Source organism: Macaca nemestrina, chromosome 9, assembly GCF_043159975.1.
Source record: "Macaca nemestrina isolate mMacNem1 chromosome 9, mMacNem.hap1, whole genome shotgun sequence".
In the NCBI taxonomy this organism is placed as follows: Eukaryota; Metazoa; Chordata; class Mammalia; order Primates; family Cercopithecidae; genus Macaca; species Macaca nemestrina.
The window spans coordinates 69,585,521-69,611,218 of record NC_092133.1 but is presented as its reverse complement, the minus strand read 5'-3'; the positions used below and the strand labels follow the sequence as shown (position 1 = coordinate 69,611,218).

The 25,698-nt window shown below is 39.9% G+C and overlaps 1 protein-coding gene across 3 annotated transcripts in view; it reads right to left on the bottom strand.

The window, feature by feature from the left end:
* Positions 1-25,698, bottom strand: part of LOC105466024 (family with sequence similarity 149 member B1) — an 83,650-nt gene that overhangs the window by 55,994 nt on the left and 1,958 nt on the right. For 2 of the 3 annotated variants that reach the window (XM_071068772.1, XM_071068770.1), the window contains exons 2-4: positions 20,664-20,768; positions 17,375-17,504; positions 48-190 (exon numbers count right to left, since the gene is read on the bottom strand). In XM_071068772.1, the coding sequence (XP_070924873.1) occupies positions 48-190; positions 17,375-17,504; positions 20,664-20,768 (378 nt within the window). Of the gene's footprint in view, positions 1-47; positions 191-17,374; positions 17,505-20,663; positions 20,769-21,869; positions 21,920-25,698 lie in introns of those variants that run through there. The other variant, XM_071068771.1, reaches the window with a different exon arrangement.

Sequence of the window (25,698 nt, the reverse complement as noted above, 5' to 3'; positions counted from 1 at the left end):
ATTTTAGTATTATCCATGAATACAAGTCCACTGGAGGGCTTCAGTACCTGAGGTGAGGAAAGCTGGCTGTCCACTGTTGGCACTCTTCTTGTAGACTCTTGGTATGCACACTCAACTTCTGCTCATACAAGAGTTCATCAATGGCTGTGAACATTGCCTGGACTTTTTCAGTGGCATTTTGATCAAGTTCCTAAAAGAAAATATTCCCCCCAAATATTTAGGTGAGCTTCACTCTCTGTTAAAAATTGTAAAGATTGGCCGGGCGCGGTGGCTCAAGCCTGTAATCCCAGCACTTTGGGAGGCCGAGGCGGGTGGATCACGAGGTCAGGAGATCGAGACCATCCTGGCTAACACAATGAAACCCCGTCTCCACTAAAAAAAAATACAAAAAAATTAGCCGGGTGTGGTGGCGGCGCCTGTAGTCCCAGCTACTCGGGAGGCTGAGGCAGGAGAATGGCGGGAACCCGGGAGGCGGAGCTTGCAGTGAGCCGAGATCGCGCCACTGCACTCCAGCCTGGGCGACAGAGCGAGACTCCGCCTCAAAAAAAAAAAAAAAAAAAAAATTGTAAAGATTGAAAGCAGTAAGACTTGTTTTGTTTAAATGTTTAGTCTACTTGAAATACTGCTGTGTTTCCATGAAAGAAAAATTAAATTAGTGAGTTTTCAGATCTTGGAATTTTCAGGTATCTTCTCCATTCATATTTAAAGAAAATTTAGATAAATGTCTGTTTTTTAGGCTGGTCCAAGTACAGTGGTGTTTACAGCTAATTGATCACAACCACTTACGGATTTCTTTGTTTCCTCTCCACTCCTATTGCTTCACTTGACTAGCCTTAAAAAAAAAAAAAAAAAAAAAAAAAAGACCAGGCATGGTAGCTCAGGCCTGTAATCCCAGCACTCTGGGAGACTGAGATGGGTGGATTACTTGAGGCCAGGAGTTCAAGACCAGCCTGGCCAACATAGTGAAACCCCGTCTCTACTAAAAACACAAAAATTAGCCGGGCGTGGTGGTACACACCGGTAATCCCAGCTACTTGGGAGGCTAAGGCACAAGAATCACTTGACTTGGGAGGTACAGGCTGTAGCAAGCCAAGATTGTGCCACTGCACTCTAGCCTGGGTGACAGAGTGAGACTGTGTCTCAAAAAAAAAAAAAAAGTCTCTATATATTTTCATTTATTTATTTATTTTTGAGATGGAATCTTGCTCTGTTGCTCAGGCTGGAGTGCAGTGGAGCGATCTCTGCTCACTGCAAGCTCCGCCTCCCAGGTTCACGCCATTCTCCTGCCTCAGCCTCCTAAGTACCCACCACCATACCCGGCTAATTTTTTTTTTTTTTTTTCCCATTTTTAGTAGAGATACGATTTCACCATGTTAGCCAGATGGTCTCAATTTCCTGACCTCATGATCCACCCGCCTTGGCCTCCTAAAGTGCTGGGATTATAGGCATGAGCCACCACACCTGGCCTGGTTCTACCATTTTTAAGAAAAGGTAGACAGAAAATCCTGTGTATATTACTTTGTATACTGCATCTTTCACTTGGCAATTGACAACTTATGTTATGTCCTTGCCCTCTGTAGTCCACCCTTTAAGAATAGTCAGGCCCTGGATTAAGAAAATGTGGCACATATACACCATGGAATACTATGCAGTCATAAAAAAGGATGAGTTCGTGTCCTTTGTAGGGACATGGATGCAGCTGGAAACCATCATTCTCAGCAAACTATTTCAAGAACAGAAAACCAAATACCGCATGTTCTCACTCATAGGTGGGAATTGAACAATGAGATCACTTGGACACAGGAAGGGGAACATCACACACCAGTTCCTGTTTTGGGTGGGGGGAAGGGATAGCATTAGGAGATATACCTAATGTAAATGACGAGTTAATGGGTGCAGCACATCAACATGGCACATGTATACATATGTAACAAACCTGCATGTTGTGCATATGTACCCTAGAACTTAAAGTATAATTAAAAAAAAAAAAGAATAGTCAGGCCAGGCACAGTGGCTCACACCTATAATCCCAGCACTTTGGGAGGCCAAGGTGGGTGGATCTCCTGAGGTCAGAAGTTCCAGACCAGCCTGGCCTACATGGTGAAATCCTGTCTCTACTAAAATACAAAAATTACAAAAATACAAAAAATACAAATAATTAGCTGGGCGTGATGGCAGGCGCCTGTAATCCTAGCTACTCGGGAGGCTGAGGCAGGAGAATCGCCTGAACCTGGGAGGCACAGGTTGCAGTGAGCCCAGATTGCGCCATGGCACTCCAGCCTGGGCAACAAGAACGAAATTCCGTCTCAAAAAAAAAAGTCGGGGATGGGGGATGGCTCACACCTGTAATCCCAGCAATTTGGGAGGCCGAGATGGGCAGATCCTGAGGTCAGGAGTGCGAGACCAGGCTGACCAACATAGAGAAACCCTGCCTCTACTAAAAATACAAAATTAGCTGGGCATGATGGCGCATGCCAGTAATCCCAGCTACTTGGGAGGCTGAGGCAGGAGAATCTCTTGAACCCGGGAGGCAGAGGTTGCGGTGAGCCAAGATCGTGTCATTGCACTCCAGCCTGGGCAACAAGAGCGAAACTCTGTCTCAAAACAAACAAACAAAAAAACCCAGAATAGTCAGAGGGCTGGGCATGGAGGTTCACACCTGTAATCTCAGCAACTCAGGAGGCTAAGTGGGGACGATCACTTGAGGTCAGAAGTTTGAGACCAGCCTGGGCAACATCACAAGACAGCCATCTCTAACAAAAATAAAAAATTAGCCAGGCATGGTGGTCTGTGCCTATAGTCCCAGCAACTTAGGAGGCTGAGGTGGGAGGATTACTTGAGCCCTGGAGTTCGAGGCTGCAGTGAGCCATGATTGTGCCACTGCATTCCAGCCTGGGTAACCAAGTGAGACCTCATCTCTTAAAAAAAAAAAAAAAAAAGCAGTCAGAGGGATGGTTACAAAATGCAAATCTGATCATTTTTTCAGATTCCTTGCTTACCCTCTACTACATCTAAATTTACACATCCTTTTACATTCCAGTGTTCCAGTGGGAGAAAAATCGTATCTTCTTTTAAAAGTATAAGATGAAAATAATGTATTTTCACCCTAAACATGAAAGTCAACCCCTACCCAATAAAAATTGTATCTATCTATCTGGGAGTTTTTTTTTTTTTAATTTGTCCAAAGCTGGGGATGGTGGCCTACACCTGTAGTCCCAGTGAATCAATCAGGAAGCAGAGTTAGGAGGATTGCTTGAGCCCAAAAGTTTGAGGTTGTACTGGGCCATGGTGGCACTTGTGGCTAGCCATTGTGTTCCAATCTGGATCATATAGCAAGACCCCTCTCTAAAAAATTGTCTTTCACCTGATAGGCTTTTCAAACATATCTTTCTTCAGGTCTGAAAAAAAAAAAAAAATCAGTGACTACTTCTTTGAATACTGCCTCTTTCTTATTCTCTAAAATTTCTGTCAGAAATATATTGTAGTTTCTTAATCCATCCTCCATATCTCCTAACTACTCTTCAAATTCTGTCTTTAGTTCCCCGGTTCTAGGTGATTTTCTTAGTTCTAGCATTCAATTCGCTACTATCTGCTTCACTGGGTCCAGCTTACTTTATATGTTGAGATATTTCAAATGCTATTCACTTTGAAGATGTTTAACTGGTTCTTCATATTTGCCTGTTAATAGCTTTACCTGCTCTGTTTAAAAACCTCTAATAATTTAAATAGATGTTATCTTGTCCTTTAACTCTTTGAGGACTTTAAAATTTTAATCAACTTTACTGAGGAATAATTTACATTCAGCAAAACGCACATTTAAGGGTACAGCACAATGAGATTTGACAAAATATTCACCTAGTAACTACCATTCCTTTCCAGATATAAAACATTTCTCCTCACATTCCTTTGCAGCTGAAGTTTTCCAAAATGTTGAGTTATTTTTATCACTGTAAGTTAGTTTTGTCTGGTATAGAACTTCATATAATTGGGATTGTGCAGGATGCACTTTTTTGTGTTTGTCTTCATTCAGGAGAATCTTTTTGAGGTTCATTCATGTTATTGCATATATTAATTATTCATTACATTCTATTGCTGAAAAGTATTTTGTTTTAAGACTATGCTGCAATTTGTTTATTCATTCCTCTGTTAAGGGACATTTATGTTATTTTCAGTATTTGTTTATATTGTTTGTTATGAATAAAGTTGATATAAACATTCATGTACAAGTCTTTTTCTAGACATGTTTTCATTTTTCTTGGATAATACCTAGCAGTGAAATTGCTGTCACATAATAAATGTATGTTTAAAGAAATTACTAAACTATTTTATAGGATAGATATACAATTTAGCACTCCTATCAGAAATGTGTGAGCGTTAAACCTGCTCCACATCCTTTCCGGTACTAGGTATGGTCAGTCTTTTTAATTTTAGCAATTTTTGTGAATGTGGAGTGGTCTATCTTCCCAGTTTTCTATTTGCATTTTCTCTATAATTCATCATATGGAGCATCTTTCTACATGCTACTTGGCCATTTATGTATTTTTCTTTCATGGAATGTCTTTTCAAGTCTTTTGCCCATTATTTCAGCTTTTATTTTTCCTTTTTATTTATCTATTTATTTATTATTTACTTTTTAGAGATGGGGGTCTCATTTTGTTGCTTAGGCTGGTCTCAAATGCTTGGGCTCAAATGATCTGCTGGCCTCAGCCTCTCAAAGTGTTGGGGTTATAGGCATGAGCCACTGTGCCTAGCCTTTTTTCTTTTTTTCTTTTTAATATGCAGTTTTAAGAGCTCTTTATATACTTTGGATACAAGTCAGATATTGGAATCTCCCAATCTGTGATCTGTCCTTTCATTTCTTTCTTTCTTTTTTTTTTTTCTCTGAGACGGAGTCTCTCTCTGTCACCCAGGCTGGAGTGCAGTGGTGTGATCTTGGCTCACTGCAACCTCCACCTCCCAGGTTCAAGCGATTCTCTGCCTCAGCCTCCAGAGTAGCTGGGATTATAGGTGCCCGTCACCACACCTGGCTAATTTTTAGTATTTTTGGTAGAGACAGGGCTTCACCATCTTGGCCAGGCTAGTGTCCTTCCATTTCTTAATGAGGTATGTGAAAGCAAAAAATATGTAAATTTTGAAGGAGTTAAATTTATCCATTTTCATAGCTTATGCTTTTGGTGTGTCCTATTTATGAACTTGTTGCCTAATCCAAGGTCTTGATTTGGTTATACATTTTCTTCTAAACGATTTATAGTTTTTGTTCTTATATTTAAGTTTATAATTCATTTTGAGTAAAATTTTTATATGATGTGAATTCATCTTTTTGCACATGGACATCCAATTGTCCCAGCAACATTTGTTAGGAAAAAGAAATCCTTTCTCTATTGAATTGCCTTTGTACCTTTGTCAGAAATCAATGGATCCTAAATGTAAGAGTTTATTTCTGAATTCTCAATTCTGTTCTATTGACTATATGACCATATTTTTGTCAGTACCACACTGTTTTTGTTGTTGTTGTTGTTTTGAGATGGAGTCTTGCTCTATCGCCTAGGCTGGAGTGCAGTGGCATAATCCTGGCTCACTGCAACCTCCGCCTCCTGGGTTCAAGTGATTCTCCTGCCTCAGCCTCCAGAGTAGCTGGGACTACAGGCCTGCACCACCGTGCCCAGCTAATTTTTGTGTTTTTAATAGAGTCATGGTTTCGCCATGTTGGCTAGGCTGGTCTCGAACTCCTGACCTCTGGTGATCCACCCGCCTTGGCTTCCCAAAGTGCTGGGATTACAGGCGTGAGCTACCACGCCCTGCCCACACTGTTTTGACTAATGTTTTGATATTACGTTTTGAGATGTGGTAATATATGTCCTCTAATTTTCTATTTGTTTCAATTTTTTTTTTTTTTTTTTTTACTAATCTGGATCCTTTACAATTTCATATACATTTTAGGATTAGCTTATCAATTTCTATAACAATGTCTCCTAGGATTTTGATAGAGAGTGCACTGATACATAGATTAATTTGGGGAGAAATGCCATATTATTATTTTGTCTTCCAATTTATGAACATGGAAGTCTCTTCATTTATTTAGATTTTCTTTAATTTCTCTCAGCAATGTTTTGAAATTTCCAATGTACAAGTCTTGTGTTGCTTTTGTTAAATTAATTGCTAAGAACTTTTTTTATTCTATTGTGATTTTTAAATTTTCATTTTCAGATTGTTCACTGCCAATGTGTAGAAATACAAATTTTTAAATTTAGATAGAATTCACACACCATGAAATTCACCCTTTTAAATTGTCAAATTCAGTGTTTTTAGTATATTCGCAGTTGTGCAACTATCACCAATATCTTAATTCTAGAATATTTCATCACCCTCAAAAGAAACTGTTTCCATTAGCAGTCATTCCCCATTCCTCTCTCAGCCCAGTCCCTGGCCACCAATAATCTACTTTCTGTCTCTATGGAATTGCTCTTCTGAGCAATTCATATAAATGGAATCAAACAAGATGTGATGTGTCATGTCTGGCTTCTTTCACTTAGCATGTTTTGAAGGTTCACCCAAGTTGTAACATATATCAGAACTTCTTTCATTTTTCCAGCTGAAAAATATCGCATTGTATGAAAACCATATTTTTGTAAATTGCTCTTGTATACTGTGACCTAACTGAACTCATTTATTAGTTCTACTAGATTTGGGGGGTGGTAATAGAGGGAATGTAAATTTTCTGGATTTTTTTTTACATCATGACATCTGTGAATAAAGACATTTTTATTTCCTCCTCTTCAATTTGAATGCCTCTTTGTCTTACACTGGCTAGAACCTGTAATACAATGCTGAATAGAAGTGGCAAGAGTGGACATCCTTACCTTGTTCTAAATCTTTTTTTTTTTTTTTTTTTGGAGACGGAGTCTCGCTCTTTCACCCAGGCTGGAGTGCAGTGGCTGGATCTCAACTCACTGCAAGCTCCGCCTCTCGGGTTTACGCCATTCTCCTGCCTCAGCCTCCCGAGTAGCTGGGACTACAGGCGCCCGCCGCCTCGCCCGGCTAGTTTTTGTTTTTTTTTAGTAGAGACGGGGTTTCACCGTGTTAGCCAGGATGGTCTCGATCTCCTGACCTCGTGATCCACCCGTCTCGGCCTCCCAAAGTGCTGGGATTACAGGCTTGAGCCACCGCGCCCGGCCTCCCTTGTTCTAAATCTTAAGGGGAAGTATCCAGTCTTTTCCTGCTACATATAATAACGTTAGTTCTAAGTTTTTTGTAGATGCCCAGCCTTTCAGGTTGATTAAATTCTCTTTTATTTCTTGTATGTTGAGTGTTTTTTTTATTATGAATGGGTGTTAGATTTTGTCAAATGTTTTTTTTCTATGTTACTATTAAGATGATCATGTCATTTTTGTCCTTTATTCTATTAATATAATGTATTAAATTAGTTGTTTTTCTTTTTTTCAACGTCTGTCTACCCAGATGAAGAGTTGTTTTTCTAATGTTGAACCAGTCGTGCATTCCTGGGATAAATCCTATTTACCCACTTGGTCAGGGTAAATAATCCTTTTATGTAATTGGATTTGGTTGGCTAATAAAGTTTTTGTGTCTAATTTCAAGAGGCATCTGGTTTGTAGTGTTCTTGTGATGACTGACTTTGATATCAAGGTCATACTGGCTTCATAGAATGAATTAGGTAGGAACTGTTCTTTCTTTCCTGAAAGAGTTTGTGAGGGATTGGTATTATTTCTTCTTAAATATTTAAGTGTATATAGAAATAAATTGATTTTTACATATTGACCTTGGACCTTGTGGCCTTGTTAAATTCATATATCAGTTCTAATTTTTTTCTTTTTTTCTTTCTATTCCTTAGAATCTCTTATATAAAGAATTCTTTTTTTGTCTTTGTCTGGTTTTGGTATCAGGGTATTACTGGTCTCATAGAATGAATTGGAAAATGTTCCTTGATTTTCTGAGTCTGAAATATTGTTATTATTTCTTCTTTAAATATTTGATAGAGTTTACTAGAATTTAAATATTTGATAGAATTTACTAGCCCATCTGTGCCTGGATTTCTTTGTGGGAAGATTTTTTGTTTGTTTGTTTGTTGAGACAGACTCACTCTGTTGCCCAGTGTAGTGCAGTGGTGTGACCATGGCTCACTGCAGCCTTGACCTCCCAGGCTCAAGCGATTCTCCCATCTCAGCCTCGCAAGTAGCCGGGACTAAAGGCACGTGCCACCATACTTGGCTAATTTTTTAGTTTTTGTAGAGATGGGGGTCTCACTATATTGCTCAGGCTGGTCTTGAACTCCTGGGTTCAAGTGATCCTCCCTCCTTGCCTCCCAAAGTGCTGAGATTACAGGTAGGAGCCACTGTGATCAGTCGAAAGATTTTTAATTATTAATTTAGTTTATTTAAATAGAAATTACATAGATAGAAATAACCCAATTACATTGGTATGGCTCTATCTAAATTTTAAATTTCTGTGTAAGTCAATTTGTTAATTTATGTCTTTGTAGGGATTTGTCCATTACATCTAAGTTATCTAATTTGTTAGCATTAAGTTGTTTACTGAATTCTCTTAGTACTTTCTGTAGAGTTATGCCCTCTCTTTCATTCCTGATCATGTCAATCTCTCTTCTTTCTTGATCAAACAAACTAAAGATTTGTCAATTTACTGACTTCTTTCCAAAGAAACAACTTTTGACTTTATTTTCTCTTTTTTGTTTTATTAATTTTTATCTTATCTGTATTATTTCCTTCTTTCTGCTTTGCTTTGGATTTAGTTTGTTTTCTTTAGTTTGTTATGGTAGAAACTTATATTATTGAGACCTCCCTGTTTTTCTGTAGGCATTTAAAGCTATTCATTTCCTCCTAGCTGCATCCCATAAATTTTGATATTTTGCTTTTCCCTTTTCATTCAGTTCAAAATATTTTCTAATTTCTCTTATAGATTCCTTTTTCAACCCGTGTTATTTAGAAGAGTGATGTTTAATTGCCAAATATTTGAGGATATCCCAAATGTATGTTGTTGATTTATAATTTAATTCCAAGGTGGTTGGAGAACATACCTTGTATAATTTACATCTTTTTATAGTTAAAAAAACTTGTTTTATGTGTGCTTGAAGAGTATCTATACTGCTGTCACTAGGTAGGATGTGAGTTAGGTCAGGTTGGTTGATAGTATTGTTCAGGTATTTAATATCCTTGCTGATTTTTTGTCTAGGTGGTCTACAAGTATTGAGAGTTGGGTATTAAAGTTTCCAGCTATAATTGCTACAGTGTTTCTCCTTTCCATTCAGTTATTTTTTTGCTTCAGGAACTTTAAGACTTGGTTATTAGATGTTACATATATAACTGCTCTATTTTCCTGAATTGACCCTTTTATCATTATAAAATGTCCCTCTTTGTTTCTAATAGTATTTTTTCTTTTAAAGTTTATTTTGTCTTAGTTCAAATTCAAGCAGTTTTTGCATCTGCTTTTAGTTTCTGGATGCCCTCTTGCTTCTCTGCACTTGCAAGCTGACTCACGTTCAGCTAGGGATATGTAGATAGCTTGGTCAGTCCTGCGTGGATGTATGGAAAGCTTATCAAGGCCTCCTGTGACCGTCTTATTTCCCAGATATCCTTAATAAATTCCTGGATAGTTTGCCAATCCATTGTTTGTCCCAGCCAGGACTAAAACCTCAAGCTATCTGAGCAACTGTTCTTCCCATCAAGTTTACTACTGTTACCTACATGCTGTTGGGCCTAGGGTCTCTCCAGGTTCACTCCAAACCTACTGAGCCTTCTCCAACAGTGAAGCTGCTAATTTTCACAGCTTGTCCCTCTGTAGTTGAATAGACTCTCACTGTTCTTAACCCAAAGTTCTACTGGTTTTCATGAATAATTGCTTATTTATTTATTATATGCTTTTTGTCAATTTGCAAACCCTTTAAATAGTTGCACCTTACCATTTTATCCAGTTTCATTGTTGCTTTTGGGGAGGAGTATTTGCCGAGCTACTTACTCTGATACTAAAAGTCCCACTTCATAATTTTCTGTTATTACATTGTCTTTCTCAGGTTTTAGCATCAAGACTCTGCTGACCTTATTATAAACTGAATTGAGAAGTATTCCTTATACTTTTTGGAAAAAAGTTTGCATCATGTTATTTCTTCCACAAATGGATAAGAGAATTCACTTGGGCCTAGAGCTTTCTCTGTGTAAAAATTATATCATTTAATTTCTTTTTTTTTTTTTTTTGAGACGGAGTCTGGCTCTGTCACCCAGGCTGGAGTGCAGTGGCCGGATCTCAGCTCACTGCAAGCTCCGCCTCCCGGGTTTACGCCATTCTCCTGCCTCAGCCTCCCAAGTAGCTGGGACTACAGGCGCCCACCACCTTGCCCGGCTAGTTTTTTGTATTTTTTTAGTAGAGACGGGGTTTCACCGTGTTAGCCAGGATGGTCTCGATCTTCTGACCTCGTGATCCGCCCGTCTCGGCCTCCCAAAGTGCTGGGATTACAGGCTTGAGCCACCGTGCCTGGCCCATTTAATTTCTTGAATAATTTTACAATAATCCACAAATGTAATAACCTTATAGAAGTATAATTCCACTTATAGTCACCCATTATTTGAGCTATATTTACTTTTACAAATATAAACTCCCTCTTTATACATTTTAGACACATTTCAGCACACACTTTATATATCACACACATATGAAATACAAGCATATATTTTGCTTTAATCAGTCAGTTGTCCTTTAAAGAAATCAGACAAAAAATATAGACTTTTATATTCACCCGTTAATTAATTTCTGGTTCTCTTCTCTTCTTCTGCCCTGAACTGTGGTCTCTGCTCCTCAGCACAGTGGGACCACCATTGCTTTGCTTGGACTCTAGTTCACTTTTACACAGTCAGAAAATTGTCCCCAGGCAGGGAGCTAGAGACAACAGGTGGGTATCTGTACAGGAGGAAGGCCTGGTGTGCGACAGGAGCCCAAGAGAGGTAAGAGAGTGCCTAAGCAGTTTTTATGACCTTAAGCAGCATGAGAGGAGTGCTTCAGTTACTCTGGCAGTGTAACAAATTACTGCAAAACTTAACGGCTTAAAACAACAATAATCATGTATTATCTCTCTGGATTTATATGGGTCAGAAATTTATATAGATCACAGCAGGAATGGCTTATCTCTGCTCCACAATATCTGAGGCCTTAGTCAGAAGACTCAAAGGCTGGGAGCTGAAAACATCTTAATGCTCATTTACTCACATGTCTGGCAGCTGATGCTGGCTCTCAACTGGGGCTTTAATTCCTCTCTATATGAGCCTTTTCATGTGGTCTGAACTTCCTTGCAATATGATGGCTGGATTCTGAAGTCCACCATTCAGAAGAGAGAGATGGAAAGAGCCAGCCAGAAGCTGTGTTGCTTTCTAACCTAGAAAGTCATGCAGCAAGGCTGGGTGCAGTGGCTTACCCCTGTAATCTTAACACTTTGGGAGGCTAAGGTGGGTGGATCACTTGAGGTCAGGAGTTTGAGACCAGCCTGGCCAACAAGGCAAAATCCCGTGTCTACTAAAAATACAAGAATTAACCAGGCATGGTGGTGCAAAACTGTAATCCCAGCTACTGAGGAGGCTGAGGCAGGAGAATCACTTGAACCTAGGAGGCAGAGGTTGCAGTGAGCCGAGATTGTGCCATTGTGCTCCAGCCTGGGCTACAAGAGCTAAACTCCATTAAAAAAAAAAAAAAAAAAAAGACACAGACTGGGGAAACGGATGAAAAAACAAGACCCATTGATCTGTTGCTTACAAGAAACACACTTCACCTATAAAGACACACACAGACTGAAAATAAAGGGATGGAAAAAGATATTGCATGCTCATGGAAACCAAAAAAGAGCACAAGTAGCTATACTTGTATCAGACAAAATTGATTTCAAGACAGAAACTATAAGAAGAGATAAAGAAGGTCACTATATAATGATAAAGGGAGATCAATTCAGTAAGAAGATATAACAATTTTAAATATATATGAACCCAACACTGGAGCACCCAGATATATAAAGGAAATATTATGAGAGCTAGAGAGAGAGATAGGTACCAATACAATAAGAGTTGGAGACTTCAACACCCCACTTTCAGCATTGCACAGATTTTCCAGACAAAATCAACAAAGAAACATCATACTTGGCCGGGCGTGGTGGCTCACGCCTGTAATCCCAGCACTTTGGGAGGCTGAGGTGGGTGGATCACGAGGTCAGGAGATTAAGACCATCCTGGCGAACACAGTAAAACCCCATCTCTACTAAAAACTACAAAAAAATTAGCCGAGCGTGGTGGCAGGCGCCTGTAGTCCCAGCTTCTTGGGACGCCAAGGCAGGAGAATGGCGTGAACCTGGGAGGCGGCAGAGCTTGCAGTGAGCGGAGATCGCGCCACTGCACTCCAGCCTGGGTGACAGAGCGAGACAAAAAAAAAAAAAAAAAAAAAAGAAACATCATACTTAATCTGCACTATAGGCCAAATGGATCTAACATATTTACAGAACATTTCGTCTAACAGCTGTAGAATACACATTCTTTTCCTCAGCACATGGATCATTCTCAAGGATGGACCACATGTTAGGTCACGACACAAGTCTTAAGACCAAAAAAACTGAAATAATATCAAGTATCTTCTCTGCTCACAATGGAACAAAACTAGAAATTAATAATAAGAGGAATTGGCCGGGCGCGGTGGCTCAAGCCTGTAATCCCAGCACTTTGGGAGGCCGAGACGGGCGGATCACGAGGTCAGGAGTTTGAGACCATCCTGGCTAACACGGTGAAACCCCGTCTCTACTAAAAAATACAAAAAAATAGCCGGGCGAGGTGGCGGGCGCCTGTAGTCCCAGCTACTCGGGAGGCTGAGGCAGGAGAATGGCGTAAACCTGGAAGGCGGAGCTTGCAGTGAGCTGAGATCCGGCCACTGCACTCCAGCCTGGGTGACAGAGCAAGACTCCGTCTCAAAAAAAAAAAAAAATAATAATAATAATAATAAGAGGAATTTTGAAAACTTATAAACACACGGAAATTACACAAGATCCTCCTGAATGACCAGTGGGTCAATGAAGAAATTAAGGAGACTGAAAAATTTTTTGAAACAAAAGATACTAGAAACACAACATATCCAAACCTACATGGAAATTACACAAGATCCTCCTGAATGACCAGTGGGTCAATGAAGAAATTAAGGAGACGGAAAAATTTTTGAAACAAAAGATACTAGAAACACAACATATCCAAACCTATAGGAAACAGCAAAAGCAATACTAGGAGGGAAATTTATAGCTGTAAGTGCCTACATCAAAAAAGAGAAAAAACTTCAAATGAAAAATCTAATGATACATCTTAAAGAACTAGAAAAGCAGCTGGGTGTAATGGCTCATGCCTGTAATCCCAGCACTTTGGGAGGCCAAGACAGGAGGATCATGAGGTCAGGAGATCGAGACCATCCTGGCTAACACAGTAAAACCCTATCTCTTCTAAAAAAAATACAAAAAATTAGCTGGGCGTGGTAGCGGGTGCCTGTAGTCCCACCTACTTGGGAGGCTGAGGCAGAATGAATGAACCCAGGAGGTGGAGCTTGCAGTGAGTCGAGATCACACCACTGCACTCTAGCCTGGGTGACGAATGCGAGACTCCATCTAAAAAAAAAAAAAAAAAAAAAAAGAACTAGAAAAGCAAAGCAAGAGCAAACCAAACTCAAAATAAATAATAAAGATCAGGGTAGAAATTAATGAAATTTATGATTACCAGAGGCTGGGAAGGGTAGTGGGGGGTGAGAATTGGGGAGATGGGGTGGTTATTAGGTACAAAAATAATAGAATGAATAAGACCTACTATTTAATAGCACAAAGGGTGACTATAGTCAATAATAACTTAATTGTACATTTAAAAATAACTAAAAGAGTGCAATTGGATTGTTTGTAATTCAAAGGATAAATGCCTGAAGTGATGGATTTTGTTTTAAGCCATAAAAAAGAATATCATAACATTCAATTTTTCTTTTTTTTTTTTTTTTGAGACGGAGTCTGGCTCTGTTGCCCAGGCTGGAGTGCAGTGGCTGGATCTCAGCTCACTGCAAGCTCCGCCTCCCGGGTTTAAGCCATTCTCCTGCCTCAGCCTCTGGAGTAGCTGGCACTACAGGCGCCTGCCACCTCGCCCGGCTAGTTTTTTGTACTTTTTAGTAGAAACGGGGTTTCACCGTGTTAGCCAGGATGGTCTTGATCTCCTGACCTCGTGATTCGCCCGTCTCGGCCTCCCAAAGTGCTGGGATTACAGGCTTGAGCCACCGCGCCCGGCCAACATTCAATTTTTCTAAAGATAAAATCCTGACTAGTGAAGAAATGAAGATGAAAAGTAAGATGGTTACATGTGAATATATTTTAAAAACTTGTTAGTCTATAAATGCCAAAAGGAAAGCAAGGATATGGGAAACATCTGTATGACATTTATAAGTTATAAAGAGATACTAATAATAATATAGAGAGACCTAATGGAAATATATAGTCAGTACACTAAATCTTCCGGATGAGGCATCTAATTATTAGAATACAGTTTAAATTCTTTGGCCTGCAGGGCCCTGATGATCTAGTCCCGCCTACCTCTCTGATCTCGTTTGTGCTTTCCTCCCCCTGGTTTTCCATCATCCAACCATCCTGACCTTTTATCACTTCCAAGAATACACCAAAAACTTTCCCTTGGAAACATGAAGCTCTTCTCCTTGGGCTTTTGCATATGCTGCTGGTTACCTGTCTGAAAAAGTCTTTTCCTCACTCTTCACATGGCTAGCTCTTCTGTCTTCAAGTCTCAGGTCTACCTTACCTGAGATCCCTATCTAAAGTGAATCCCCCTGATAATGTTCTATTTCAGCACCTTATCATCTTCCTTAGAGCGCTTATCACCTTTTGTACTTACTTTTGAAAATCTCCCTCATTAGACCATTGAATAATGTAAGTCTCACTCACCCCATATTCCCAAGGCCAAGTACAGGGAAAACAACCATGCTCAATAAATATTTATTGAATGGAAAAAAAAAAAAACCGTGAAAACCCAAGCATCAGATAATAAGGGAAAGATCCAATTATGATATATTAAGACAGGAAAATATTATATAACATTCAGATTGACCAGTGTGGAGGTAGTAAATGTCTATATGAAATGACGGTAAATGAAAAAAATAGGCCACAAAATAGTATGTACATGTATCATACAACTATATAAGGAAAGTATATATACATTCAAAATGATTAGAAAATAACTCGGTGTAATGTAAATAGGTTTTAACAATTAGCAGGCTTTTTGTTTAAAAAAAAAAATAAAGCAGGTTTCTGGCTGGGTGCAGTGGCTCATGCCTATAACCTCAGCACATTGGGAGGCTGAGGTGGGAGAACTGCTTGAGGCTAGGAGTTCCAGATCCCACCTCTTAAAAAAAATAGCAGGGTGTGGTGGCATGCACCTGTGGTCCCAGCTACTCAGGAAGCTGAGGCAGAAGGATGGCTTGAGCCCAGGAGTTTGAGGCTGCAGTGAGCTATGATAGTGCCACTATCCTCCAGCCTGGGTGACAGAGAAAGAAGAAAGAAAGAAAAGAAAGAAAGAAAGATCCTAACAATAATATTGTATAAAATCAGTATTGTGGAAAAGTGTTTATAAAATATTAGGTGAAAAAATACAGCATAATACTACATGTACATCATGATTATAACTAAGCCAAAGTAAACACAGATTGAAAAAAAGATATAGAAATAAAAATGTTGGCTGGGAGTGGTGGCTCACACCTGTAATCCCAGTACTTTGACAGGCTGAGGCGGGCAGATCACAAGGTCGAGAGATAGAGACCATCCTGGCCAACATGATGAAACCTCGTCTCTACTAAAAAGACAAAAATTAGCTGGGCATGGTGATGCATGCCTGTAGTACTAGCTACTCAGGAGAGTGAGGCAGGAGAATGGCTTGAACCCGGGAGGCAGAGGTTGCACTGAGCCAAGATCGTACCACTGTACTCCAGCCTGGCAACAGAGCGAGACTAGGTTCCAAAAGAAAAACCACAAGAAATAAAAATGTCTATTGCATCTTGCATCAAGGTGATAAAATTATGCATAAAAATTGTGTTTAAAAATTTTTTAGGGTTGTTGGTCTTTTAAAAATAACATTTTATAATGGGAAATAGCCAAAAATAAGTAAAGAAGTAAAAATCACTCATCTCATCACCTAATTAATAACTGAACAATATTTTGAGTAAATATTCTTCGTCCTTTTCACTAATATAGGCAAGAATATACATAAAACAAAATTAGAGTGACACTACACATATGATTTATAACCTGTTTGTTTTCATTACCAATATATCATAAATATTTTCCCAGGCTATAATGGCTTAATAATAAACTTTCAAAAACATTTTAAACAACAAGGTAACATTAGTGGTAAAGACATACATTAGTGGACTGAGCATGGCAAAAGGAATAGACCCAGAGCCCAAATCCATATTAACCTGCAACTGTTTTCTTTTTTTTTTTTGAGATGGGAGTTTTGCTCTTGTTGCCCAGGCTGGAGCGCAATGGTGCGATCTCGGCTCACAGCAACCTCCGCCTCCCGGGTTCAAGCCATTCTCCTGCCTCAGCCTCCAGAGTAGCTGGGATTACAGGCATGCGCTACCACACCCGGCTAATTTTGTATTTTTAGTAGAGACGGGGTTTCTCCATGTTGGTCAGTCTGGTCTCAAACTCCCCACCTCAGGTGATCCGCCCGCCTTGGCCTCCCAAAGTGCTGGGATTACAGGCGTGAGCCACCGCGCCCCACCAACCTGCAACTGTTTAAGTTGAACACTTAGCATGTCTAAGGCTCAACTACTATATCAATAAAACAAAGCAAGGCCGGGCGCGGTGGCTCAAGCCTGTAATCCCAGCACTTTGGGAGGCCGAGACGGGCGGATCACGAGGTCAGGAGATCGAGACCATCCTGGCGAACACAGTGAAACCCCGTCTCTACTAAAAAAATACAAAAAAAAAAACTAGCCGGGCGAGGCGGCGGGCGCCTGTAGTCCCAGCTACTCGGGAGGCTGAGGCAGGAGAATGGCGTAAACCCGGAGGGCGGAGCTTGCAGTGAGCTGAGATCCGGCCACTGCACTCTAGCCCGGGCGACAGAGCCAGACTCCGTCTCAAAAAAAAAAAAAAAAAAAAAAAAAAAAAAAAAAAAAAATAAAACAAAGCAAATACTGAAAGAAGATGAGGAATGATGCTTCTTTACAGCTATTATGAAGTATGATAAATGTAAAGAAACAATGCAGGAGAGTGAAAGAATGAAATATACTGACAAATCCTAACTCCCAGAATCGTCTCCCAAGCACTCCATCAGACTGATAACATACAACTCACACCATATCCCCAGGAGAAGTCCGAGCTTCCTTCAGTAGATATCCCTGCGCCTGAATAACTTGGAAAAGCAGACAGTGAATTCCCAGTGTTGGCTGATGTAAAAGATGATTCTCTTGTGATGTCAGACTTGCTAAAGGCACAAAAGGAGAGAAAAAAGAAAATTTTTCATATGTCCTCAAGTTTCTGTAGCATTAACTACTCAGTAACTTACTAGGTGATAAACATGTGTACAAATATATCCACATAGGCAAAAATAAATGAAGAGCTTGAAATTCGAGCATCATGGAAAAGTCCTAATTCCTATAGAATTGATGGCGTCATTCCAAATAATTCTAGTCATAGTTTACAATGAATACTTCATCTCACCTATGACATACTCTTTTTTTTTTTTTTGAGACAGAATCTCATGCTGTCACCCAGGCTAGAGTGCAGTGGCACGATACTGACTCACTGCAACCTCAGCCTCCTGGATTCAAATGATTCTCTTGCCTTAGCCTCCAAATAGCTGGGACTATAGGTGTGCACCACCACATCCAGCTTATTTTTGCATTTTAGTAGAGAAGGGGTTTCACCATGTTGCCCTGACTGGTCTTGAACTCCTAAGCTCAGGCAATCTGCCCACTTCAGCCTCCCAAAGTACTTGGATTTACAGGCGTGAGCCACCGTACCCAGCTTATAACATACTCTTGACAACTAAAGACATTTCAAAAATGCTAATAGTAGTATCTGATCTTGTATGGCACTTTTTATTTTTTATTTTTTGAGACAGGGTCTCGCTCTGTCACTCAGGCTGGAATGCAGTGGTGCAAACTCAGCTCACTGCAACCTCTGCCTCCTGGGTTCAAGTGATTCTCCCTCTTTAGCTTCCCAAGTAGCTGGGACTACAGGTGCGTGCCACCATGGCTGGCTAATTTTGTTTGTACTTTTGTTTTTGTTTTTTTTGAGATGGAGTCTCACTCTGTTGCCCAGGCTGGAGTGCAGTGGCATGATCTCGGCTCACTGCAACCCCCTCCTCCTGGGTTCAAGTGATTCTCCTGCCTCAGCCTCCCGGGTAGCTGGGACTACAGGTGTGAGCCACCATGCCCAGCCAATTTTTGTATTTTTAGTAGAGACTGGGTTTTGCCATGTTGGCCAGGCTGGTCTTGAACTCCTGACCTCAAGTGATCTGCCTACCTCGGCCTCCCAAAGTGCTGGGACTACAGGTGTGAGCCACCGTGACCAGCTCTTTTTTTTTTTTTTGTATTTTTGTTAGAGACAGAGTTTTGCCATATTGCCCAGGCTGGTCTTGATCTCCTGAGTTCAAGCAATCCACCCGCCTTGGGCTCACAAAGTGCTGAAACTACAGGTGTGAGCCATTACACCCAGCCTATGATTATACAATTTTTTTTTTATCACACATTGCATCTCAGACACTAATGAAGTTCTGAGAGACTGAAGAACCATCTTCCCTGTTCTATTACTTAAAATAACTACAGCTAATATTTACTCAGCGTTTATTACATGCCAAGCATTGTGCCAAGTTTTACATACATTATCTCATTAATATTTGCAACATCCTATAAGACGGGGTCCCGAACCCTGAGGCCACAGACCAATGCTGGTCTGTGGCCTGTTAGGAACTGGGTTGCAGAGTAGGAGGTGAGTAGGGGGTGAGTGCATGAAGCTTCATCTGTATTTACAGCAGTTCCCCATGGCTCACATTACCACCTGAGCTCTGCCTTCTGTCAGATCAGTGGTGGCATTAGATTCTCACAGGAGCATGAACTGCTCATGCAAGGGATCTAGGTTGTGCATTCCTTATGGGAATCTAATGAATCTAATGCCTGATCATCTGTCACTGTCTCCCATCATCCCCAGATGGAACTGTCTAGTTGCAGGAAAACAAGCTGTAAGGCTCCCACTGATTCTACATTATGGTGAGTTGTATAATTATTTCATCATATATTACAATGTAAACATAATAGAAATAAAGTATATAATAAATGTAATGCACTTGAATCATCCTGAAACCATCCCTCACCCCACCACACAGTCCATGGAAAAACTATCTTCCACAAAACCGGTCCCTGGTGCCAAAAATGTTGGGGACTGCTGCTATAAGATATACTATTATCAGGTAAGTAATTTGCCCAATGTTACTCAGCTAATAATTTACAGGACCAGGATTAAAAATCAGATGTTGGACTCCTCCTGAGTCCATGTTCTTTTTTATTTATGTTATGCTATTTTATTGTTTGTTTTTTATAATCTTGCTCTAATATTTATTTAATTTGTATTTTTTCTTTCTTTTTTTTTTTTTGAGATGGAGCCTTGCTCTGTAGCCCAGGCTGGAGTGCAGTGGCGTGATTTCGGCTCACTGCAAGCTCTGCCTCCCAGGTTCACACCATTCTCCTGCCTCAGCCTCCCGAGTAGCTGGGACTACAGGCACCCACCACCATGCCCGGCTAATTTTTTTGTATTTTTAGTAGAGACGGGGTTTCACCATGTTAGCCAGGATGGTCTCGATCTCCTGACCTTGTGATCCACCTGCCTCGGCCTCCCAAACTGCTGGGATTACAGGTGTGAGCCACTGCACTGGACCAATTTATGTTTTTTCTTGAAACAAGGTCTCGCTCTTTCACCTAGGCTGGAGTATAGTAAGTAAACACAGTGTTTACACCACTAAGTGTAACCCGGGAGGCAGAGCTTGCAGTGAACCAAGACAGAGGCCTGACCTCATGATCCGCCCACCTCAGCCTCCCAAAATGCTGGGATTACAGGCATGAGCCACTGCGCCCAGCCTAATTATATGTGTAAACACAGCCTTGACCTTCTGGACTCAAGCAATCCTCCCACATCAGCTTCCGTAGTAGCTGGGACCACAAGTGCACATCCCCACACTTGGCTATGTTTTTTTTGTTGTTGTTGTTGTTTTTGTAGAGATGGGGTTTGCCATGTTGCCCATGCTGGTCTTAAACTCCTAGGCTCAAATGATCCTCCCACCTTTTGGCCTCCCATAGTGCTGGGATTATAAGTACCGCGCTCCATGTTCTATTTTTTGTTTGTTTGTTTGTTTTTTCACTCTAATCCCATGGCAGATTATCCATGTTCTTAACTACTTTATAATACTACCTCTCAAAGGTTATGAAAATATGTATGATGTTCTCATTAGCTGTTTCAGAATGAAAACTAAATGGTACTGAAAACATGACAAAAATTCTTGCTTTGTTTTCAGTAGCACCAGGCTTGACACCAATCCTAAGCCAAAAAACAAAACCGTTGCCATGAGCAAATGCAAAAGTGTTATTACCTTTGGGAACTTGTGTCTTTCTCATGACTGTCACTGGTGGGGGAAACGTCCTCCAGTTTCTCAGGAGGGGGACGATGGTTAAGAGCATGTTTTGTTATTCCTTTCCTATGAAACACAAAACAAAATTATATTTCCTCTATAAAAAAAAACATACAATTCAATAATTTAATCTAGATGTTAGAGTCACCTACTTCCTCTGCTCTGGAACTGTACTGTTTGATATGGTAGCCACCAGTGGTTAAAATGTGGCTAGTGAGAATTGTGTTTTAAGTGTAAAACATATTGGATTTCAAGAAGAATTTGCAATACCTCATTAATTATATTATCTTTTTTATTTTTTATTTTTTTTGAGACAGTCTTGCTCTGTCGCCCAGGCTAGAGTGCAGTGGCGTGATCTCGGCTCACTGCAAGCTCTGCCTCCTGGGTTCACACCATTCTCCTGCCTCAGCCTCCCGAGTAGCTGGGACTACAGGCGCCCACCATCACGCCCGGCTAATTTTTTGTATTTTTAGCAGAGATGGGGTTTCACCGTGTTAACCAGGATGGTCTCGATCTCCTGACCTCGTGATCCGCCCACCTCGACCTCCCAAAGTGCTGGGATTACAGGCATGAGCCACCGCGCCCGGCCTAATTATATTATCTTGATTACATATTAAAATGATAATATTTTGGATATATTGGGTTAAACAAAATATATTCTTAAAATTAATGTCACTACAAGTTGAAAATGTAGTAGATATCACCACACACCAATTAGAACAGCTAAAATTAAAAATAATGATAACAAAAAATGCAGGCATGGATGTGGAGAAACCAGATGTCTCATACATTGCTGGCAGGAATGTCAAATGGTATCGCCATTCTGGAATAGTTTGACAGTTTCTAATAAAACTAAACATATGCATTTACCCAGAGCCCTAGCAGTTGCACTCTTGGGCATTATGCCTAGAGAAATGAAAACTTACATTCATACAAAAATCTGTATACAAATGTTCACAACAGCTTTATTTACAATTGAAAAAAATAACTGGAAACAACTCAAATGTCCTTTAACATTGATATTTCCACATAATGGAATATTATTCAGCAATAAAAAGAAATAAACTATTGATACATGCAACAACTTGGATGGATCTCAAGAGCACCATGCTTTTTAGTGCAAAAAGCCAAAGCCAATACAAAAAACCATTAAATACTACAGTTTACCTTGAACAACACACGTTTAAACTGTGTGAGCCCATTTATATGCAGAATTTTTCAATAAATATATTGGAAAATTTTTTGGAGATTTGCAACAATTTGAAGAAACTCAACAGATGAACCATGTAACCTAGAAATATTGAAAACATTTCAGAAAAAGGTATGTCATGAATGTGTAAAATATGCGTAACTACCAGTCTATTTTTGTGTTGACTATGTTATTGGTAAGGCTTCTAGTTAACAGTAGGCTATTAGTAGTTAAGTTCTGGGGGAGTCAAAAGTTAAACGTGGATGTTTTACTGTACAGGGGGTTGATACCCCTAACCCCTGCATTGTTTAAGGGCCATTTATATAATGGTATATTGGACAACACTATAGTGGTAGAGAACAGATTAATAGTTGCCATGGATGAAGACAAGAGTGGATATAACTATAAAGGGATAGGGATACCCAGTGAAGTTCCTTGGTGGTGATGAAACAGCTATCTTGATTTATAGTCATATTTGCAGTAATCTGTAAATGGGACCAACTTGCATAGAAAGAACTATGTACACATATACCCATGCATAGGAGCGGATGTAAAAACTGGATAAGGTCTGTAGGTCTAGTTAACAGTATTGTACCAATGTCAGTTTCCTGGCTTTGAAATTATACCACAGTTACATAAGATGTCATCATTGGGGGAAGATGAGTGAAGGGTTCATGGGACTCTTAGTACTATTTTTACAACTTCCTGTGAGTCTATAATTATTTCAAATTAAAAAGGTAAAAAAATTTCACTTTTATTTTATTTTTTGAGATGGGGTCTTGCTGTGTTGTCCAAACTGGAGTACAGTGGTGTGGTCATAGCTCACTGCAGCCTTGACTTCCTGGGCTCAAAGGATTCTTCTGTCTCAGCCTCCTGTGTAGCTGAGACTACAGGTGCTCATCACCACACTTGGCCAATTATTTAATTTTTAATTTTTTTTTGAGCTGGGGATCTTGCTATGTTGCTCAGGCTGGTCTCTAACTCCTGGCCTCAAATGATCCTCCTACCTCCGCCTCCCAAAGTTCTGGGATTCAAGACATGAGCCACTGCACTTGGCCAATTTCACCTTTCTTTTTTAATGTGACCACCTGAAAATTTTAAATTTCATATGTGGCTTTTATCATATTCGTATTGAATATTGCTGCTCTAGAGACTCCAATGTGTGCACTGGATTAAGCTATGGGGTCAATCATTATATGTTCCTGTAATCTATGGGGTCAATCAATATATGTTCCTAGTAATCTACGGTAGACTTTCCTCACAAAATTCTGTAGTCAAATAAATTTAGCAACTGTAATAGGTTAAACAAAGTTACACAGGTCTTTACAAGAGGTCTTCCAGGTCTTTAATATGCAAATGTATGTCATAAATCTCAAATACTCTTATTTCAAAGGAAACTAAGGCACAGAAAGATTAAGTAACCTGCTTAAGGTCACATGGTTAGTAAGTGATGAAGCCAAGATTCAAATCCTAGTAGTCTGGCTCTCAGAGGAAGGCCTCTAGAAGGAAATGAAGAGTTGGAGATTTTAGTGAATTGTACCATTGTTCTATATAAAGATAAAGCTAAGAGTCCAGTCAGTGGAGCTCGCACTTTAAATTATTTCTCAAATAGTGGAGATCAATTTGTGCAGAGTCATCTGTATGTCTCTCATTCAGTGATCCTACAACCAAGAGTGTGTCTTTGAAAAAGTGGAAAGGATCATAAATACAAATTCAAGCTATGAAATAGAGACTTAAGACATTTTTTTAGTCTGCCAGGGAAATCTATGAATTGACAATTAGATGATAAAGAAATATCATTAAATTTAATAATAGCACTATGACTACATACAAAAATGTCCATAATTTTTAGAGATACATAATGACATATATAGGGGTGAAATGGCAGTATCTGCGGTTTTGCTTTCCTTATTTCACAGACAGGCACAGAGAAGTTAAGAAAGGGATAAGGAGGCCGGGCACGGTGGCTCACGCCTGTAATCCCAGCACTTTGGGAGGCTGAGGCGGGCAGATCACGAGGTCAGGAGATCGAGACCATCCTGGTTAACACAGTGAAATCCTGTCTCTACTAAAAATATGAAAAATTAGCCGGGTGTTGTGGCGGGCACCTGTAGTCCCAGCTACTTGGGAGGCTGAGGCAGGAGAATGGTGTGAACCCGGGAGGCGGAGCTTGCAGTGAGCCGAGATGGCGCCACTACACTCCAGCCCGGGCAATAGAGCAAGACTCCCTCTCAAAAAAAAAAAAAAAAAGAAAAGACAAAAGGATAAGGAAGATAGATGAAGCAAACATTTTAACTTTGTTAACTGTTGAATGTGGGGTGACAGGTAGTTCATGATACTATTCTCTATATGTTTATGTTTGAAATTTTTCATTAAAAAATGTTAAGCTGTATGTTGAAAATCATTCCTTTCCCAAACTCTCTTCAACAATTATAATTTTTAATGGTTAGGTAGAAAACTAAAGTTACTGCTTCAAAGCAAGTTATCATTATTATAACATCTAAAGTAAAAATTGCTTTGAATTTGCTCCCATTCAGATACATTTTATCTTCATTATCTTCATTATTCACTTCATCTTGACTCCAGTTACAGAATCATCTTTTGGGCCTTATAGGGAGTATCAAATCAACAATCAAGAACAAGTAGGCCAGGTGCGGTGGCTCCACATCTATAATCCCAGATGTTTGGGAGGCCAAGGCAGGCAGATCGCTAGAGTTCAGGAGTTCAAGACCAGCCTGGGGCAAAACCACATCTCTACTAAAAAATACAAAAATTAGCTGAGCATGTAGTCCTGCAGCTTGGGAAGCTGAGGTGGGAGAATCACTTGAACCTAGGAGGTGGAGGTTGCAACTGAGCCAAGATGGCACCACTGCACTCCAACCTGTGTGGCAGAGAACTCTGTCTCAAAAAACAAGAAACAAAAAGCAAAAAAAACAGAAAGAAAACTGGTATAACTATCCTAGTTAATAATAATTCTGGCCCAATAAGTGCCTATCATTTTTTTCCATACAAGATTTTTTTTAAACTTTCAGAATGGTTGGAATTAATCATAAAAGCAGATTTTCAGCTAAACCTCAGTCACTTTATTGAGAAACGACTGTTTAAGTAGAAACAACACATTCCAAATCTAAGAGATGACTGTTTCTTCTTCCTAGTTCCCAAAGAGTTTACTAGGAACTAAACTGCTACCATGTAGATATCTTGTTCCTTAATAAATAATAAGCTTCTAAAAGGCAAAGAGAGGTTTCAGACTTATTTTCTTTGTATGCCTATTGTATCCCAAGTAAAAGTGGGAAGGGACAAGGAAAATACCATTTATTGAGAATGTATGTGTGTCAAGCTCCACACCATCATTTTATTCTTATTTTATTTTTATTTATTTTTTTGAGACAGAGTCTTGCTCTGTCACCCAGATTGGAGTGCAGTGGCGTGATCTCGGCTCACTGCAACCTCTGCCTCCCAGGTTCAAGTGATTCTCGTGCCTCAGCCTCCCAAGTAGCTGAGATTACAGGCATGTGCCACCATGCCCAGCTAATATTTTGCATTTTTAGTAGACACGGGGTTTCACCGTGTTGCCCAGGCTGGTTTTGAACTCCTAAGCTCAGGCAATCACTCGCCTTGGTCTCCCAAAGTGCTAGGATTACAGGCGTGGGAGCCCACACCATCATTTTAAATAAGCTTTTGGATAAGGTCTTATTCCTATATTACAGAAATGAAGGCTCAGTGATGTAGTAATTTGCCTAAGTCACGTGGCTGGAAGAGAGCCTGGTCACAAACTCAAGAATGACTCAAAATATCATGCTTGCA